This window comes from Halichoerus grypus, chromosome 1 (assembly GCF_964656455.1).
Source record: "Halichoerus grypus chromosome 1, mHalGry1.hap1.1, whole genome shotgun sequence".
Taxonomy (NCBI): Eukaryota; Metazoa; Chordata; class Mammalia; order Carnivora; family Phocidae; genus Halichoerus; species Halichoerus grypus.
The window spans coordinates 202,989,414-203,007,666 of record NC_135712.1 but is presented as its reverse complement, the minus strand read 5'-3'; the positions used below and the strand labels follow the sequence as shown (position 1 = coordinate 203,007,666).

General features: G+C 53.4%; 1 protein-coding gene and 1 non-coding gene across 5 annotated transcripts in view; both read left to right on the top strand.

The window, feature by feature from the left end:
• Positions 1–18,253, top strand: part of CRTC1 (CREB regulated transcription coactivator 1) — a 77,537-nt gene that overhangs the window by 47,035 nt on the left and 12,249 nt on the right. For 3 of the 4 annotated variants that reach the window (XM_036093802.2, XM_036093805.2, XM_036093800.2), the window contains 6 exons: positions 1,684–1,778; positions 4,469–4,554; positions 8,451–8,491; positions 9,009–9,229; positions 14,373–14,506; positions 17,354–17,665. In XM_036093802.2, the coding sequence (XP_035949695.1) occupies positions 1,684–1,778; positions 4,469–4,554; positions 8,451–8,491; positions 9,009–9,229; positions 14,373–14,506; positions 17,354–17,665 (889 nt within the window). The remainder of the gene's footprint in view (positions 1–1,683; positions 1,779–4,468; positions 4,555–8,450; positions 8,492–9,008; positions 9,230–14,372; positions 14,507–17,353; positions 17,666–18,253) is intronic. The other variant, XM_036093806.2, reaches the window with a different exon arrangement.
• Positions 4,765–4,868, top strand: LOC144380243 (U6 spliceosomal RNA). Its single transcript, XR_013444217.1, has one exon. It is a non-coding gene; the product is annotated as a U6 spliceosomal RNA (small nuclear RNA).

The window sequence follows — 18,253 nt, the reverse complement described above, 5'->3', positions numbered from 1 at the left end:
TTTTCTTTTTTTTTTTTTTTTTTAAAGATTTTATTTATTTATTTATTTGACAGAGAGAGACACAGCGAGAGAGGGAACACAAGCAGGGGGAGTGGGAGAGGGAGAAGCAGGCCTCCCGCGGAGCAGGGAGCCCGATGCGGGGCTCGATCCCAGGACCCTGGGACCATGACCTGAGCCAAAGGCAGACGCTTCACGGCTGAGTCACCCAGGCGCCCCTTGCCTTTTTTCGTTTAATGCTATATTATGAATGGTTTCTCACATTGCTGAACAGTCACAGAAGATGTAGTTATAAAAGTATTATATATTTATTACCAGAAGATTAGGAATACACAAGTGTACCTAGAAGATGAAAAAAAAATCAATAATGCCATCATCTACAGAGGTCTAGAATAACAATGTAGTTGATACTAATACCTACAGCAAATAACAGGATGGTTGCGCACCAGTGTGAATATACTTATACCATGGAAATGTATACTTAAAAATGGTTAAAATGGTAAACTTTATGTTACATCTGTTTTACCATACATAAAAAAATATAGGTGACTTCACCAAAGACCGAAAGTAAGTTGTAAAAAAGAACCCCATATGTATGAAATATAATATGTCATGTAATGTATCATTCAATAATGTAATTAAGCTCCTACTGAGCATGTATTATATATCAGGCTCAATTTCAACCATCATATTCATTAACTGATAAAAAATGTACAGAGTGTTGTGGAGTAGGTGCTTTTATTCTCCACATTTTAGATATAAGGAAAGTGAGCACAGAGAGGTCAGAAGACTTGTTCAGGGACGCACATCTGATGGGGGGGCCAGGATCCGGACCAGCTTCTCACTGCTCCTATGGCCCCAGGGTCAGAGACTCAGCTGACCCAATCCCTTGTAACCTGCTCGTCTCCTTCAACTAAGTTTCCTCCCTGTCACTCTCAGTGGCTAGGATGTCCCTTTTGGATTCATGCTGCTCTTACTTTCATCCCCAGATTGCCAGCCATGTGGCTTGGACCTGCCCAGCTCCCCTGGGTGCCCACAGTTTCCTGGGTACCCAAGGGGCTCTTCTGGGGACCATCCCTCCAGGCACCTGCAGCTGGGAGTACATTGAGTTACTCCATCCCTGGTGCAGAAGGCAGAGCTCCTGGCAGCTTTCAAGGGGCTGCATTCTTTCTGGGTTGTTCTTCGAGCCTCCTATTACTGCCTCTCCTTTTTGCTCATTACACCTGGTTTGCAGCTGAGCACCCTGGGGTGGCATGGTTGCCCATTGGTGTTTGTCACCAGAAGGGGACCCAGCGATGGGCTGGGACTTGTACTCCCAAGGCTGGGCCACCGTGGGACCGTGGGGCCATCTCTCCAGAGAGTTTCCGCAGGAAGGCACCATCCTTTCCCCCAAAGCTGAGAAGCCCACAGACAGGGTGGGAGTGGGGAGGGGCTGGCTAGGAGTGGAGGGACATCTCTGCTACAGCAGCTTTTTGTCTTCCGCGGGCTTTGCAGATGAAACTCATGGTCACTCTGGTGGTTCTTTTGAGAACAGTGTCCTTGGGGTTTTATGCAGGTCTAACAGCTCGCAAGTATGACCCACTATTCCCACCCTGTCCCATTGAGCATCTCCTGGATAGAGTGGGGCCAGGACTCTCCCATTGTCCCCGCTGGGGCCTAGGTTCACTGTCTCTCTCCTCTCCTCAGGACCAATTCTGACTCTGCCCTGCACCAGAGCACAATGACACCCACCCAACCAGAGCCCTTCACAGGCGGGTCCCAGGATGCACACCAGAAAAGAGGTACTGGCAGGGCACGTGGGCTTCTTTCCTCAGGTCACACGAGTCCAGTGGGTGGCCCCTTTGCTCCCAGAGGTCACAAACTCATAGGTGGACAGACCTGCAAAGGAAGAGTCAGTGGGTGCTATGGGACAAGGGGAGAGGCTTGAACATGTTCAGAAATGGTGCTGCTTGAGTTTTTTTTTTTCTTTTTAAAGATTTTATTCATTTTCTTGTCAGAGAGAGCACAAGTAGGGGGAGTGGCAGGCAGAGCAGGTAGAGGGAGAAGCAGACTCCCCCACCAAGCAAGGAGCCCGATGTGGGACTCAGTCCCAGGACCCCAGGATCATGACCTGAGCCGAAGGCAGACGCTTAACTGACTGAACCACCCAGGCGTCCCTTGAGTTGGGTTTTGAAGAGTGCATAGGAGTTTTCTGGGCAGAGAAAACCGCCCCTGCAAAGACACATTGGCTTCCATTCATGGATTCAGGGCATGGCCACACAATATGCGGGCCTTGCCAGTTCTTACAGTTGTAGGGGGCAGCCAGCCCAAGCAAAAGGAGGCATTTATCAGCTCATGACCAAGCAGTCTAGAGCTAGATGTTCAGCTTTAGGTGTGGCTCAATTCAGGGCTTCATGCTGGACCGTTTCCTGGCTCTGCAGCTCAGAACCCTCATGGTTCACAGTCCCTGGACCCATTCTGCCTACTGTGGGTGGAAATGGGGCCAGTTCTTTCCCACCTCTTTCCTAATCTCCTCTCTGACTGGGCTCTGCATGCACCCCTGCAGTAGCTAGGGCAGATCTGTGCCCAGGCCCCCAGCCTCTCCCCAGAGCTGGGCACAGGGGCAGTGTCCCTGGGCCTTGTGGGAGGGTAGATGCCATCTTAAAAAGTGGGGCAGCATCACCCAGAAAGGGGAGCACAGTGCTGTGAGGCTGTGGGAAACCCCACCCAGGCTTGATCTGCCCAGAGACGCAGAAACCAGAGAATTCATCACATACAGTTAAGGTCCGAACACTTACAGTTTTTTGGGTAGCATTGCACTGTGTGAACATGTAAACATACCAGGGAGATTCTGCTGGTAGAATAAGGATTATCAACCAGAACTTCACCCCTTGGGTGGGGGCTGTGCACATGCCATCTTCCCAGGATCCCTGCTCATCAGACAGTGAAGGTGAGATTGCAGAAGGAACTGTCTCCATAATAAAAGTGAGGATTCCAAATGCTCCGGGGGTGAAGAGGACACAGGGCACCTGGTGCTTCCCTCCTGTTCCCAATATTGGGAACCATTCTGAGGGGGCTGTCTCCTTGGTGGGTTCCCCAGGAAAGTGGGACTTTCAAGGTAGGCTTTCCAAGGCAAGCGTCATTATCCCTCAGGACTCTGTGACCATGAAAGGGAGCTGCAACCCAGGGGCCCTTGGCAGCTCAGAGTCCAGTTGTCCTCGGGGTGGAGAGAGGGGAGACCTGTCACCTGCCCCTGTTTCTCTAGGAGGGACCCAAGCAGTGACAGGGTGGGGGGTTAGCCTGGCTGCCCTCCCACCCACCACAGCTGGTCTCTCTGGGTTTTAAGAAGGAGTTGTTGACCCATCTGTGTTCAGTATGGCTCTATTGCAAGTGAAAGACTGAACCTTCAAGATGCATAAAGAAACCGGGTCTCATAAAGATAATGTTTAATCTCACCTTAACCAAAAGGTCCAAAGAAAGGGGCCTTCAGGCACAGCTGGTTCCAGGGCCTTAAAGGATGCCCGTCCAGTCCCTCAGACCTTCCTTCCCCTCCTCTCCTCCTGTGGGGCTGGCTGACATTGCAACTAATTCATATGCCACAGCTACAATGAGTAGATCAACCAACCCCTGGCTGACATTGAGCATCATGGGCTAGGAGGCAGATGACCACAAGGTGGCAGGTGGGGCAAGGAGGCCGGGAGAATTTCTCTGCTGACCTCCAAGGCCTGAGTCGGTCCCATGGGAGGCAGAATTAATACATGTCCTCAGCTCCAGAGCTCCCATTTTCATTTCTTTTTAAGTCACAGGGTCTCTGGCTTATTTATTTATTTATTTTTAGATTTACCTATTTATTTGAGAGAGAGAGCATGCTCATGCTTAAGCATGGGGAGGGGCAGAAGGAGAGGGAGAAAGAGAATCCCAAGCAGACTCCCCACTGAGTACGGAGCCCGACGTGGGGCTCGAGCCCACGACCCTGAGATCCTGACCTGAGCCAAAACTAAGAGTTGGACCCTCAACCGACTGAGCCAACCAGGCGCCCCCACTTACTTACTTTTTTTTGTTTGTTTTTTGGGTTTTTTTTTTTTAAAGATTTTATTTATTTATTTGACAGAGACACAGCAAGAGAGGGAACACAAGCAGAGGGAATGGGAGAGGGAGAAGCAGGCTTCCCGCCGAGCAAGGAGCCCGATGCGGGGCTCGATCCCAGGACCCTGGGATCATGACCTGAGCCGAAGGCAGGCGCTTAACGACTGAGCCACCCAGGCGCCCCTTACTTTTTTTTAAGTTTTTTGTTTTATTTTGTTTTGCTCTGAATGAAACCCTTTGTTGTACTTGAGTGCAACCCCCAGAAGTTGCTGTTGGGGCAGTTACACCTGTGTCATGGTCATGACTGTGTATGTTGGGGAAACTCCCCCCTTGGTGCCACATAGCTTCAGAGTGAAAAGGTTCTGATTCATCCTTCTCTCCCCCACCCCACCCCACCCCACCCCAGTCTTACTACTAACAGTTCCAGGAATGGAGGAAACCACATCGGAGACAGATAAGAATCTTTCTAAGCAAGCATGGGACACCAAGAAGGTAAGAGAGTCTTAAGGGCTTTCAGAAACGATTTTCCTTCTTGATCTTTTCTTCAAGCATAGCCTGGTCCAAGATGGAGAAATAGTCTATCGGGGGAGTCTTGCCTTCCCTCAAGGGTGACCCTCACTCAGATTTGATTAGTCGTATAGGCCTCTTTAACATGAACGGCAGGCCTGTTACGCTGGCAGAAGCCATGAGAAATGAAAATCCATGTTTGCCGTGGCAGCACGTGTACTAAAAGTACAATGGTACAGAGCTCAGCGTGGCCACTGCCCAAGAATGACACGCAAATCCATGAAGCGCTCCAGATTTTTATGTATGGTATTGGCTGGGAACTAGATTTACTGTGGTGATCAGTTCATAGTATATACAGATATTGAATCATTATGTAACCCGAAACTAATACAATATTATAGGTCCGTTATAGCTCAAAAAAAAAAAAAAAAGTTGAAGCTGTGGAGGTTAAGTGATTTGTCCAAGGCTGTGAAGATACTCAGGGTTTAGAACCTATACCTCCTACTTCTTAGCCTCTGATCTTCCTACTAACCCATAGTTTTGGGTAGTCGTTAATGTTTATGAATGTTGACAGTCATCCTTAAACTTTCATTCATCTGCACAAATAACTACAACGTTTATTAGACTACAAAGTCTACTTGGAATTTCCAATTCAGTTGGAATTTCTGTATTATTTCCAGGTCCAGAAACAAATTTCTCAAGTTCAATCTATAAAATGTCTAGTGGTAAGATAGAATTTGAGCCATGAATACAGATTTCAGAGAATTTGCATAGAACAAAATGCACTTAACACCAAAGCTATTTTGAATATTAAAAAAAAAAACACTAAAACCCATTACTGGTCAAGTTGTGGTGAAAGGGGCAGCAACATGAATTGCTCATCCCCTCCAGGAAATCGTAGGGAGGTGACAAATGAGCAAACACTAATGTGTTCCTCAAAGGTGTGTGTTCAGAGCTTTTGAAACCAACTGGAAACAACCTGAATGTTTGACAGTAGGGCATTTATAAGAAAATTATCCTCAGTCCCCGGAAAGTTCCATATGCATGGAGTTGGGATTTTGTTTTTTAAGTAGGTTCCATGCCCAGCGTGGAGCCCAGTGCAGGGCTTGAACTCATGATCCTGAGATCAAGACCTGAGCCGAGATCAAGAGTTGGACGTTTAGGGGCGCCTGGGTGGCTCAGTCGGTTAAGTGTCTGCCTTCGGCTCAGGTCATGATCCCAGGGTCCTGGGATCGAGCCCCGTGTTGGGCTCCCTGCTTAGCAGGGGAGCCTCCTTTTCTCCCTCCCCCTGCTATGCTCTCTCTCTCAATCACTCTCTCTTTCAAATAAATAAATAAAATCTTAAAAAAAAGTCTGACGTAAACTGACTGAGCCACCCAGGTGCCCCTGGAGTTAGGATTTTTGAAGGAATTTCAGAGACATGAGTGATACTCCTCATGTGTGGAAAGAGCAGGATAAAGCTATTTAGAAAGGCATACAACAGTTAGAAACGGACAGGCACACCTCATTTTATTGCACTTTTCTTTATTGTGCTGTGTTTTTTACCAGTCGAAGGTTTGTGGCAACTCTGTGTTGAACAAGAATATCAGTTCCATTTTTCCAACAGCAGTTTTCTCACTTTGTGTCTCTGTGTCACATTCTGGTAATTCTCGCAGTAATTCAAATGTTTTCATTATTTTTTAAGATTTTATTTATTTGAAAGAGAGAACGAGTGGTGGGGAGGGGCAGAGGGAGAGGGAGAAAGAGAGAAGCAGACTCCCTGCTGAGCAGGAAGCCTGACCTGAGCTGAAGGCAGGTGTTTAACCAACTGAGCCACCCAGGTGCCCCTGTGTTCATTATTATTATATTTGTCGTGTGATGTTTGATCAGTGATTACAACTCGCTGAAAGCTTAGATGATGATCAGCATATTTAATTAAGGTACCTAAGTTGTTTTTTTAGACATAGTGCTTTCGCACACTTGTGCTGCATGATAGGGTAAACTTAACTTTTATATGCACCGGGAAACCAAGAAATTCATTTGACTTGCTTTACTGTGATACTTGCCTTATTGCGGTGGTCTGGAACTGAACCCACAGTATCTCCAGGGTACGCCTGTCTACACACAGATGCCCGGGGAGATGTGCGAGGGGGCGTGTCCTCTCGCATGGCCACTGTCAGCCCTTATCCCTGTCTGCATGTTCCAGTTTTGCACAGGCATATGATTTTGCATGTGATTTTCATATTCAGGGAAGAAAATAACTCAAAAAGAATTCTTACAACCCCAGTAAAATTGGGGAGCAACTGAAATGTGTGGTTGCAGAGAGGTGGGTAAGGACAGACAGCAGGGTCCTTCTGAGCAGCTGAATGTGCTGCTGAGCCCTAAAGTGATGATGAATGTTGGTGCAAACACACTTGACATCCTGGGAGTGCGAAGAGGGTGGCGGGACCCAGCATTGTGGCCCAACTTTTAACTACCGCCCACGCGAAATGATGTGTTTGCAAGGATGTCAGTAAAGGAATTCCGTTGGATTTGTTGGGAGTGGGGTGGCACTGGGGGAGGCAGGCAGTGATGGGTAAATTTTTAATACTGTTTAGAAATCCACTGTTATCCCCATAATGTTCGTGGAATGCTTTTGAAAGGATTCTTTAGAAAGTCATTGTCTTCATGCTTTGCAGAAATCCGGTAATGAAGCGACTGTTTACTCACAGAATTAAGGAGCCCGTGGCCAAGTAGAAACCCGTTCCTCTGGCATTCTCTGCAGAGGCTTAACGCTGCTGGTCGCACACTACCCCTCAGGCTCCCCAGTCGCTGCCAGCACCCCCCCAGCCCCCACCGCCGGCACCGGCAAGCACTCTGGGCATGCGCATGGAGGCCGCCAGCCCAGCCCTCCGCCAGTGCATCCGCCTTCTTATATCTGATAATCCCTAAAGAACACATCAGCCTGAGGGCCTGTGAGGCCACTGGGGAATTAGGGAATGTGACACAGCTGGAGCCCTCCATCAGCACGCGGGCTCTGTCCCATCATGTCTGCCACCATCTGAAGAGTTCCCTCCTTTGTCCTTGAATGAGAGTCTAGGGGGCTCTGCCTAGAGCCTGCAGTTCTCGGGTGACCTGGTGGCCCTAGCTCGAGAGGAGGAAGCCAGGGTCTTGCTGCCAGCGGGGTTTCCCTGGGACCCCCTCCCCAGCCCACAGGGCAGCCAGAGTCTTCGTCCTCAGGTGGTGGGGGCATGGGAGCACCCACGGCTCTGTGGGTCCCTGTGGGAGCCGTAGCTGAGGGACCTCTGTGGGTCAGCTAGGGGCATGGGCAGCGCCCTCTGTGTGTTCGTGGTGCCCAGTCCAAGCCTCCTCGTGCTGCCCCACATGAGGTACTTGCCTGCCGTAGACAAACGCGTGTTGAGCAGAGGCAGCTCCTTCCCCAGGAGCCCCACCCGCTCTGATCCAGGAATGGAATGGGGGATTGGCCTCGGGGTGCCTGGGTTTCCAGTGGGCCCGTCGCTGAGCTCATGTCTAACCGCGGTGGCACGCCCCTGGGGTTTCCAGGTGTAAAGAGTGGACAAGGCACGTTCTTCCTCAAATGCCTGCTCTGACAAGGGACCATTTCACCACTGTCTGCTGTGCCCACCTTACGGGCAGGCAGAGCTAGGCTGGGATGTGCCTGCTTGCCACCAAGGGCAGGAGCTGGAGGTGGGAGCTGTAGCGACCCCTCTCCATTATCACTCTTGCTTTTGCCCCTGGGCATGTCTTCGACAGGCCCCTTGGCCTTAGAGGCTGCCTGGTTCTGGTTTGTGAGACATCCTGGGGCCTGATGAACTCCCCCTCTTGTTGGCATGGTCAGCCGTGCCCCGAGGAGCTGCAGTGTGCGAGGAGGCCCCTTAAGCCTCTGCTGTCTTCTCTTTCAGACGGGGTCCAGGCCCAAGTCCTGCGAGGTTCCTGGGATCAAGTAAGTCTCAGCAGGGCCCGCCCTGCATGCCCGGGGCTGTTGGGGCCGTTCAGATGACCCCCGGGCTTCCCGGCCGCTCAGCAGGCTGCAAGTCCTGACAAGAGGGCTGCGCTGCCGCTGGCAGCTATCCAACGAGCCTCACCGGGGTGGGGGTGGGGGGAGAAGGGGCCCTCCTACCCCTCCCTGCCTGCGGGGACCGAGCCTCCTCTCCCCGCCACTCAGCCCCAGCTCAGCCCCAGCTCACGGGCTCATCAGACACACCCTGTCCCTGGGCAGCCGGAGGACCCTCACCCCAGCCCCCTGTCCTGCGTAGACAGGCTGCTTCCTAAGGTCCCGTTGGAGGTGCAGGCTGACGGTCGTTTCTGAGCATGGCAGCACCTAATCCCAGGGTACTGTTTGGTGCCCCCTAATGTTCTTGCGCCAGCCCCCCCACCCCCTCACCCCCCACTACAGCTTCTGGGGGAGAATGGGCCGGGGCGAGAGCTCACCTCCCCCCTCTGTCTGGCCTTCCCCCCAGCATCTTTCCATCCGCTGACCAGGAAAACACTACAGCCCTGATCCCTGCCACCCACAACACAGGGGGCTCCCTGCCTGACCTGACCAACATACACTTCCCCTCCCCCCTCCCGACCCCACTGGACCCTGAGGAGCCCACCTTCCCCGTGCTCAGCAGCTCCAGCAGCACCGGCAGCCTCGCAGCCAACCTGACTCACCTGGGCATCGGCGGCACCAGCCAGGGTAAGGCCAGGCCAGGCGGTGGCAGGACTTCCTTCCCCGGCGGAGCTCAGCATCTAGTGAAGATGCCACACGGGTTTGAATGATGATTTAGCAGGATGACATCCAAAATACCGGGCACGGAGTGGGAGGCAGAACCTACCACAGGGGCTTGGCATTTCCCAATGTTGCCCAGGAAAGGCATCCTGGGCAGAGGGCACACAGCCTTGGCGGAGGCCTGGAGGTGGGAAAACTCCCAGTGTCCCCAGGGATCAGACAGTGGTTCTGAGGGTGGACTGGGGGCTTCAGAGAGTCTGAGTGAGTCCAGAACATTCTAGGAGGGGAGCCCCCAAGAGTTTGACCTGGGGTATACCAGACATTGCCCCTGCCTCTCCTTGTCCTCAGCTCTTCACGGAGGGACAGGACCAGGCCTGACCTGCTCCCTCCACACTCCCTCGCACTCAGTGGCTGACGGTGTCCCACCTGCTTGGGACACTCCAGCCCAGGCCATGGCCATGGGGACATCCCACGGGCCCCTCGCCTTCGTAGTACCTCCCAGTGCTGCCCCAGTCCTGCTCCTCTGGGGACGGGCAGCACTGTTTCCCAGTGGCATGATTCCTCTGTTCTCTTGCCTGCCCTAGCCTGTTGATGCATCCCCTCAGCCCCACCATTAGGGCCCCGCCCAACTTGGATCCCCTCCACCTTGCATGGCCTCCACCTGCCTGCCCTCCACCCGACCCCCCAGCTCCCAGCCTCTTCTCACCCAGAATCACCTCGTGGCTCTTGTCTGCTCAGGACCTTGCACGGGTCCTCAGCTCCCTCCCAGTGAAAACCTGAGACCCCTGGGGCCTGGGAGGTCCGGTTCACCCTCCGACTTGGTCTCCCGCCCCCACCCCTACCCCTGCCCCCCACAGCATCTCCCGTCCAGCCAGTGAGCTCGCCTGAGGGCATTGGCACGTGCTGCTCCTCTCTTACAGTCCTCCTCTTCCTCCAGGTGGCCGCAGGGCCCCTCACCCACGCCATCCCCGCTCATACCTCCTCTTCTCAGTGAGCCGTCTCGGCCCCCTGCCCACACACCCTCACCCCCGGTCTCACTCTGCATCGCTTTTCTGCATTCACTCTGCTGCTCTTGAGTCACTCCTTTGCTCTCATCTGTCGCCTGGGTCAGGGCCAGCTCTCCCATGTCCCCACTATGACCCCCATGTCCCCGCTGTCATTCTTGCACCCATGTTGACTGTGGGCTGTGTGGGTTTGCATCCACGGAGGAGATAAGGCAGCCCTGGCAGCCTTGTGGTGAGACAGGCAGGACAGGCTGTGGGGGGACCCTTCTGTGAGTCCACACATGTCAGGACTTGGCGGCTAGTGAGAGTACTACCTTGCTGTGCCCTCCGGCCTGCCCGGGAGCCAATGCTCACCCCATCCATCTGCCTGTCGTACCTCTGCCCCAAGTGTGGTGGGCAGCACCATGCAGGGTTTTCCCAGGGAGAATCACATGCTCAAATTCACATTTGCCACAGCCCTTCTGGCTGCCCAGGGAGAACAGGCTATCAGGAGGGGCGGCAGCACCAGGGCAGGGCCCCATCGAATGCTCTAGAGAGGCTTCCAGGTAAAGTTGGCTGGCCTGGGAGCTAGGTCAATGTGGGGAGCAGAGGAACTTGAGGAGCCTGGAGCCGTTCCTGGCTTTGGTGCTGACAGGGCCAGAGGCAGGTGAAGGGTGTTGAGAACAATGCAAGTGTTCCTAGGTTTCTAGGTGAGGAAATAGAGGCCAGAACAGTGCAAAGGGGAGCAAGACCCTGGCCTAACAGCACTGAGGCTCTGTTCCTGCTTGTACACCCCTGGCCCCGTGCCCACCCAGGCTCAGCTACCAGGCAGAGGATGCCAGCCCCCGCTGTGCCCCCCCCCCACCCCCAGGGAAGGCCTAGAAGACAAAATGAGCAGATTCAGGCAGCCTGAGACCCACGGCCTCCTGAGAGGTGGGTGGGCAGGCAGCATCCACACAGGCCTGCGCAAAGCAAGAAATCAGAAGGTTGGCTCGGGATGCTGGTGGGGGGGCCCCGTGTGCAGACACCACTGTTTCCTGGCCCCCCATTTTTCTCCGCACGTCTCGCCGAGAGCACCACCCCCTCCTCCAGAGGGTCCTTGGCAGCCCCCCAGCGCCGGCCCGGGAGCTGTGTACCCCCGGCCCACGCCGAGTCTAAACAAGCACAGGAAAACACAGCACATGTGAAAGTCATAGACGCGGGAACAAGCGCAGACCCCGATCGTGGGGCCCAGACCCCGGCCCGCCTGGCTGGGAGCGCCAGCCCAGTAATGTCTGACATGTGTTTGGTTGTTTGCGAACCTGCCGTTCTAGCAGCTCGCCTGGCAGGGGCTTCGCTTTCTGGGCGCATTTTAAATGAAGCCGAGCCGCTGGCCCCTGGCACACATGGAGATCGCCCCCCCACCCCAGCCCACCCGCCAGTCGGAACGTGAGCCCCTCGAGAAAGAATGGGAGGCTTCCGCCACCAGGGAGACAGCGGCCCCTTTCGTCCTCTTAAACATTTGCTGAGGTCGTTTTCCTGGTTGTTGGCCAGAACCCGGAGGAGGGCAGGCCCGGGTCCTCCTTCCTGGCACGGCTCCGAGGCCTGCCGGCCCCGCACACAAGGCTTGCGTGCCTCAGGCTGGGCCCCTGCCACCTGGCCTGCCCTCCCTTGGCAGCTCTCCCTGCCCGCCCCAGACTTCCCTTCCAGCTGGCCTCACTCCTTTTCCCAAAGGTGATCCAGGTTGCCAAAAGGAATTCAACAGCAAGGCGTCCGTCCGCCCTCCCGGTCCAACTGGCCTCTCCTGGGGTGGTGGCCTGCCCAGTGTGAGACCAGGAGCTCACTCTGCAGCCCAGCAGAGGATTAAAAACTCCCTTGTATTCCGGATCGACAGAGGCTGGCAGCCCAAGCGCCAAATCCAGCCTACGGTGTGTTTTGTCTGGCCCGTAGTTGCGTGCGTGATGTTTGAATCAACATTTTTTTTTTTTAGATTTTTTATTTCTTTATTTGACAGTTGGAGACATAGCGAGAGAGGGAACACAAGCAGGGGGAGTGGGAGAGGGAGAAGCAGGCTTCCCGCGGAGCAGGGAGCCCGATGTGGGGCTCAGTCCCAGGACCCTGGGACCATGACCTGAGCCGAAGGCAGACGCCTAACGACTGAGCCACCCAGGCGCCCCTGAATCAACATTTAAAAATCAGGAGAGTGCATGTAAATCTCGGGATTTCTGGCTTCTCTTGAAGAATCGGAAGGCCCAGCAGTGGTGGGTGGAGGTCCTGGGCCTTGAGATGGTCCAGTTTGCCCCAAGCCCCTGTTGCCCCACTGACCCTCTCTCTCCTGGCCTTGGCCTCTGCTGCTTAGCAAGCCCTGACATCGCTTCTCCCTGGGTGTGGCGTGTTCTCAGCCTGAAGAACATAAGAGGCCGTGGACGCTCAGAGAAGGGGAGGGAACAGCCCGTGGGCCTGACTCTGAGTGTTCTCTGATCAGGCATCTCCTGGACTCCTCCTGCTCAGGCTTCTTGTCCATGCCCCCTTGATGTTGCTGTGTCTGCAGCAGCCTGATTCTGGGGCCCGAGGTCTGTGCGTAACCTGGAACCCAGGGCTCTGCCTCGGGAGCACTCAGCGGCGCCAGGCCCTCCTGTGGTGCACGGCTGCGTGGAGCTGCCAGGGCGACCGAGGGGAAATGCCGGCATGACCAGGCTTGCCTTGCACAGTGAGAAGGCTGCCCGTCCTCTCCCCTCGGTGTGTGCTGGGTGCCTTCCCACTGGCCTGTGAGCCCGCTGTCTCACCTGCTGGACCCAGGTTGATCTGATGGCCTTGGCAGGATGTGCCCAGTTGACCCCGGTGAGTCAGGCTCCTACATCGGCCTTGACTGCAGGCGAGACTGGCTTCAGAGCCTGCTCCCGACCTCATTAGGGCCCTCACGGTGAACTCTTGAGGGTGGCTGTTACCATTTCCATCTCAAGGATAAGGAAGCAAGTCTGGGGGATCAGGCCAAGCCCCCAGGGCTCCCCCAAACATCAGGAGGCCTGTTGCTTCCCTGGCACAGTGCCCCAGGAAAACCCAGCAGGCCCCAACTGCTGCCACACGGAACTTGACCTCACTCAGCTCCTTCACGACAGACACATCCAGGGATAGGATTGCTGGGGGAGGGAGCCAGGGTGAGGGAAAGGGCAACATGGAGCCCTCCTGACAGGAGGTCAATTGGGAACATGGGTATCGGAAGAAGATAGAGAATAACTGAGTTTCTAGCAGGGCTGATGGTCGAGCATGGAGAGCACACGAGGTGGTGTGGGGGGAGGGGCTGAAGGAGCAGTTACAGGAAGGTACGATTTTGTTGGAGGAGGATAAGGGGAGCATGAAGCTTTAGAGAAACTGCAGCGTCTGGACAGGACCAGCTTTCTTTTTTTCAAAGATTTTATTCATTTATTTGAGAAAGAGCACAAGCGGTGGGGAGGGCAGAGGGAGAAGCATACTCCCAGCTGAGCAGGGAGCCTGACTCGGGCCAAATCCCAGGACCCTGGGATCATGACCTGAGCCAAAGGCAGACGCTTAACTGACTGAGCCACCTAGGCGCCCCCAGGACCAGCTTTCTTGAAGCTAACCAAACCCCAAGGCAGTTTAGGCAAAAAAGGGCACTGATTATCTCCCCAAACCGGGAAGCACCAGTATGGCTGGATCCAGGGCACAGGTGCTGCCTGTACCCCTCAGCCCCTGATTGTCCAGCTGGCTCTTCCCCTTGCAGCCGTGTGATGCTTCCCCTACACAGCTCCAGACGTCCCTCCTTGGAGTTCCTTCAAAAGTCCCAGGGCAGGCTCTCATTGGGCCAGTGTGGTAACATGTCCATCTGGGAGCCAATCATGTGGTGGTTCAGAGGCAGGGAAGTGCTGATTGGCAGGGCCTGTGGGACACACTCCTCTTGGAGGGATGATAGGATAAGTGGGAGAGTGTGGACCAGCATGGGGATGGATCAGGAAGGAGAACAGAGCCCACACAAGTATTGGAGCCTTGGAGGGGGCACCCTGGGTTTGGTGATCCAGGACACAATGGATTCTGTCTGATTGGGCTATTGTCAGCAGTGATCATGGTGTGTGAGCAGCCTTCTGGAGGCTAGAGTCAGGCCCACCCTTCTCTCCTGTCCTTCCTTTCAGGGATGAGCACACCAGGCTCCTCACCACAGCACCGCCCGGCTGGTGTCAGCCCATTGTCCCTGAGCACGGAGACAAGGAGACAGCAGGCCCAGCAGGTGTCACCCACCCTCTCCCAGCTGTCACCCATCACTCAGGTGTGAGGGCTTGGGGGGGTGGGGGAGGTGTGGCCAGCTCTACCCCTCTGGGAGACCTCCCTCTCCTTCCTGGGGGCTATAGAATCCTGAAGACAAAGGTTCCCAACACTTTTGGCTGTTTGTCAAATTTTCAAACACACAGAAATGCGTTCATTACTGGCCTGCAGTCTCCTGTACCTGTCAAGGGCAGATTGTGTGACTCTTCATTGTGTTACTTTTCCTCGAGGGTCTAGTTGTTTAGAGAGTTATTTTTTTAAACATTTTTTTAAAGATTTTATTTATTTATTTGACAGAGAGAGAGTGAGAGAGGGAACACAAGCAGGGGGAGGGGGAGAGGGAGAAACAGGCTCCCCGCCGAGCAAGGAGCCCGATGCGGGACTCGATCCCAGGACCCTGGGATCATGACCCTAGCCGAAGGCAGACGCTTAATCAACTGAGCCACCCAGGCGTCCCTAGAGAGTTATTTATTTATTTATTTTTCAGTTTACCATAATTTTGTTTCATCTGCTTTTTTGGTAGCTTGTGTGTGTTTAAGAATTGATCTCTTTCATCTAGTTATCCATTGTGCTGGCATATGATCGTTCATAGCACTCAATCATTTTTATTTTCTGAAGTCCGTAGTAATATTCCCACTTTCATTTCTGATTTCAGGAATTTGATTCTTTTTTACTTAGTTTAGGCCCACAAAACAAGTTAGGAAGTGTTCCCTCTTCTTCTGTTTTCTTGGGAAGCGTTTAAGAAGCACTGGTGTAAACTCTTTAAATATTTGGTAGAATTCACCAGCAAAGCCACTGGTCTGAGCTTATCTTCATTGGGAGGGTTTTTTTTTTTCAAGTTTTTATTTAAATTCCAGTTAGCATACAGTGTTCTAGTAGTTTCAAGTGTACAATATAGTGATTCATCACAACAAATATACTCCTTAATCCCCATCACCTATTTCCCCCATCCCCCCACCTACCTCCTCTTTGGTAACCAGCAATTTATGCTCTATAGTTGGGTCTGTTTCTTGGTTTGTCTCTCTCTCTTTTTTACCCCCGCTTTGCTTGTTTTTTCTGTTTCTTAAATTCCACATATGAGTGAGATCATGTGGTATTTGTCTTTGTCTGATTTATTTCACTTGGTATTATACTGTCTAGGTCTGTCCACGTTGTTGCAAATGGCAAGATTTCATCCTTTTTTAATGGCTGAATAATATTCCATTGTATATATACCACATCTTCTTCACCTGTTTATCAATCAGTGGACACTTGAGCTGCTTCCATAATTTGGCTGTTGTAGATAATGCAGCTGTAGACATTGGGGCGCATGTATCCCTTTGAGTAAGTATTTTTGTGTTCTTTGGGTAAAGACCTAATAGGGCGATTGCAGGCTTGTAGGGTAGTTCTATTTTTAACTTTTTGAGAAACCATACCAGTTTGCATTCCCACCAACAGGGCAAGAGGGTTCCCCTTTCTCCTCATCCTCGCCAACACCTGTTGTTGCTTGTGTTGTTGATCTTAGCCATTCTGACTAGTGTGAGGTGATACCTCTTTGTAGTTTTGATTTGCCTTTCCCTGATGATGAGTGATGTTGAGCATCTTTTAATGTGTCTGTTGTCCATGTGTATGTCTTCTTTGGAAAAATATCTATTCATGTCTTCGGCTCATTTTTTAATTAGATTATTCATTTCTTGGGTTTTGAGTTTTGTAAGTTCTTTATACGTTTATATGTTTTGGATACTACCTTTATATGTTTGGATACTACGTTTGTCAGAAATGCCATTTGCAAATATTTTCCTTTGGGAGGTTTTTGATTACTGATTAAATCTCCTTTCTTGATATAGGTCTATTCAGATTTTCCATTTTTTCTTGGATCAGTTTGGTAGGTTGTGTGTTTCTAGGAATTTGTCCATTTTGTCTATTTTTTTTAAATCCCTAATAGATAATATTTTTGTTGTTTGTTTTTTAACATAACCTCAGTGGCATTGTCCACCTCCAACAAAACTGACAGGCATTCCTCCATACCCTCCAATGCCTCGCCTAGGCCCAGTTCTCCTCTATGTCTCTGTCTACCTGTTCAGACCAGGGTCCAAACAGAGGCACAGGTAGCTCTCCATCTGTGACCCCTGTTCCTTCTTCCCTCTCCCTTAAACCTGCCTTCCTTTTCTAGAGACTCCTTTTTTGTTCATGAAGTAACCACCGCTTATTAGAGGCCAGGCATTCTGCGAAGTATTATATCCTGTAGCTCCTGGTTGCATGCTGCCTCCCTCGGAGGGCAGGAGCCCTGGCCTGCCCCAGGAGCTGTCTGTAGATTCACAAATGTTGAAAACTTCCCTCTAACCAGGGAAAACTTTTCCTCTTTCCAACTCCAAGAAGACCTGAGCTGGTCATGACCGAGTGGCCACACCAGCGCGTCCATCACCCGCACCGTCTCCAACCCCCGCAGAGTTGGGCTAGGCGCAGGCTGCCTGCTGGGTTGCTGGACTGTGGCGCCCTGTGCCTGCCTGCAATGGGCAAACTCTAGCTCAGAGAGGCCAGGGACCTCCTGGGCCTGAGTGGGTACGGAAGGTGGTGCCCACCTCTCCGTGTGTGGCAGAGACGAAGGAAAGGCTCGTTGGGGGCAGGGCACTTCCAGCTGGATGAGAAGTCCTGGCCCTGTCCAGCTGCAGCCTAACCCTCTGTGGCCCTGGGCGAGGCCTGCCCTCTCTAGGCCTGTGCTTCTCCAGTCCAGGGTCTGGATGTCCCTTTGTTTATCCATGACATCTTTGCTGAGCACGTCAGGTCATGGGGTGTCCCCAGGGCCCAGGTACTCCCAGCCTGGCCCCCGCTGCCTAGTGGCCTCCCACCTGACGCCCTCCTCTTCCCCCAGGCTGTGGCCATGGATGCCCTGTCTCTGGAGCAGCAGCTGCCCTACGCCTTCTTCACCCAGGCGGGCTCCCAGCAGCCTCCGCCACCGCAGCCCCAGCCCCCTCCTCCGCCGCCGCCCGCGTCCCAGCAGCAGCCGCCCCCGCCACCCCCGCAGGTGCCCGTCGGCCTCCCCCCAGGCGGCCCCCTGATGCCAAGTGCCAGCTTGACGCGGGGGCCCCAGCTGCCCCCGCTCGCGGTCACAGTACCGTCCTCTCTCCCCCAGTCCCCCTCAGAGAACCCGGGCCAGCCGCCAATGGGGATCGACATTACCTCGGTAAGCCCAGGGTGGGGTTTTGTGGGGCCTGTCTGGGGGGCTCATGCAGGAGGATCCCAGGGGCTGTGGGAGGCCCCCATTGGGCTCCCAAGGCCCAGAAACACTCAGGCGTCTGGCCTAAGCCTTCTCGAGGTTCCACTTCAAGGCCAACTTGGCCAGGGGTCAGAGCTGAAGCAAACACTGCTGGGCTGAGGTCTCATCCCATGTATAGATGGGGAGGCTGAGACACAAGCAGGAATCATTTGCCCCAACTTCACCCAAGATGGGCCACCCTGTGTCTGACTGCCAAGGCTCCCCCATGGCCCTTGATGCCCAGTACTTCAACCCTTCCCACCTGAAATGGCTTCCTTGGGGCAGGGAGGGCTCAGAACTCTCAGGGCTTGGGGAACAGATCCTGGGAGCCAGAAGCACAGAGGGGAAGAGCTAAAGCGCCCCTGTGGTTCATGCAGCACAGTGCCCTGGGCCCAGAGGTGCAATTTAGACCATGGGACCCCTTGCCTGGGCCTGGGCTCGGGGTAATGGGTGCTAGGTTTCGACCTTTGCACCCCCAAAGCTTCTTGATTGTTCAGGCTTTTGCCCTGGTGGCAA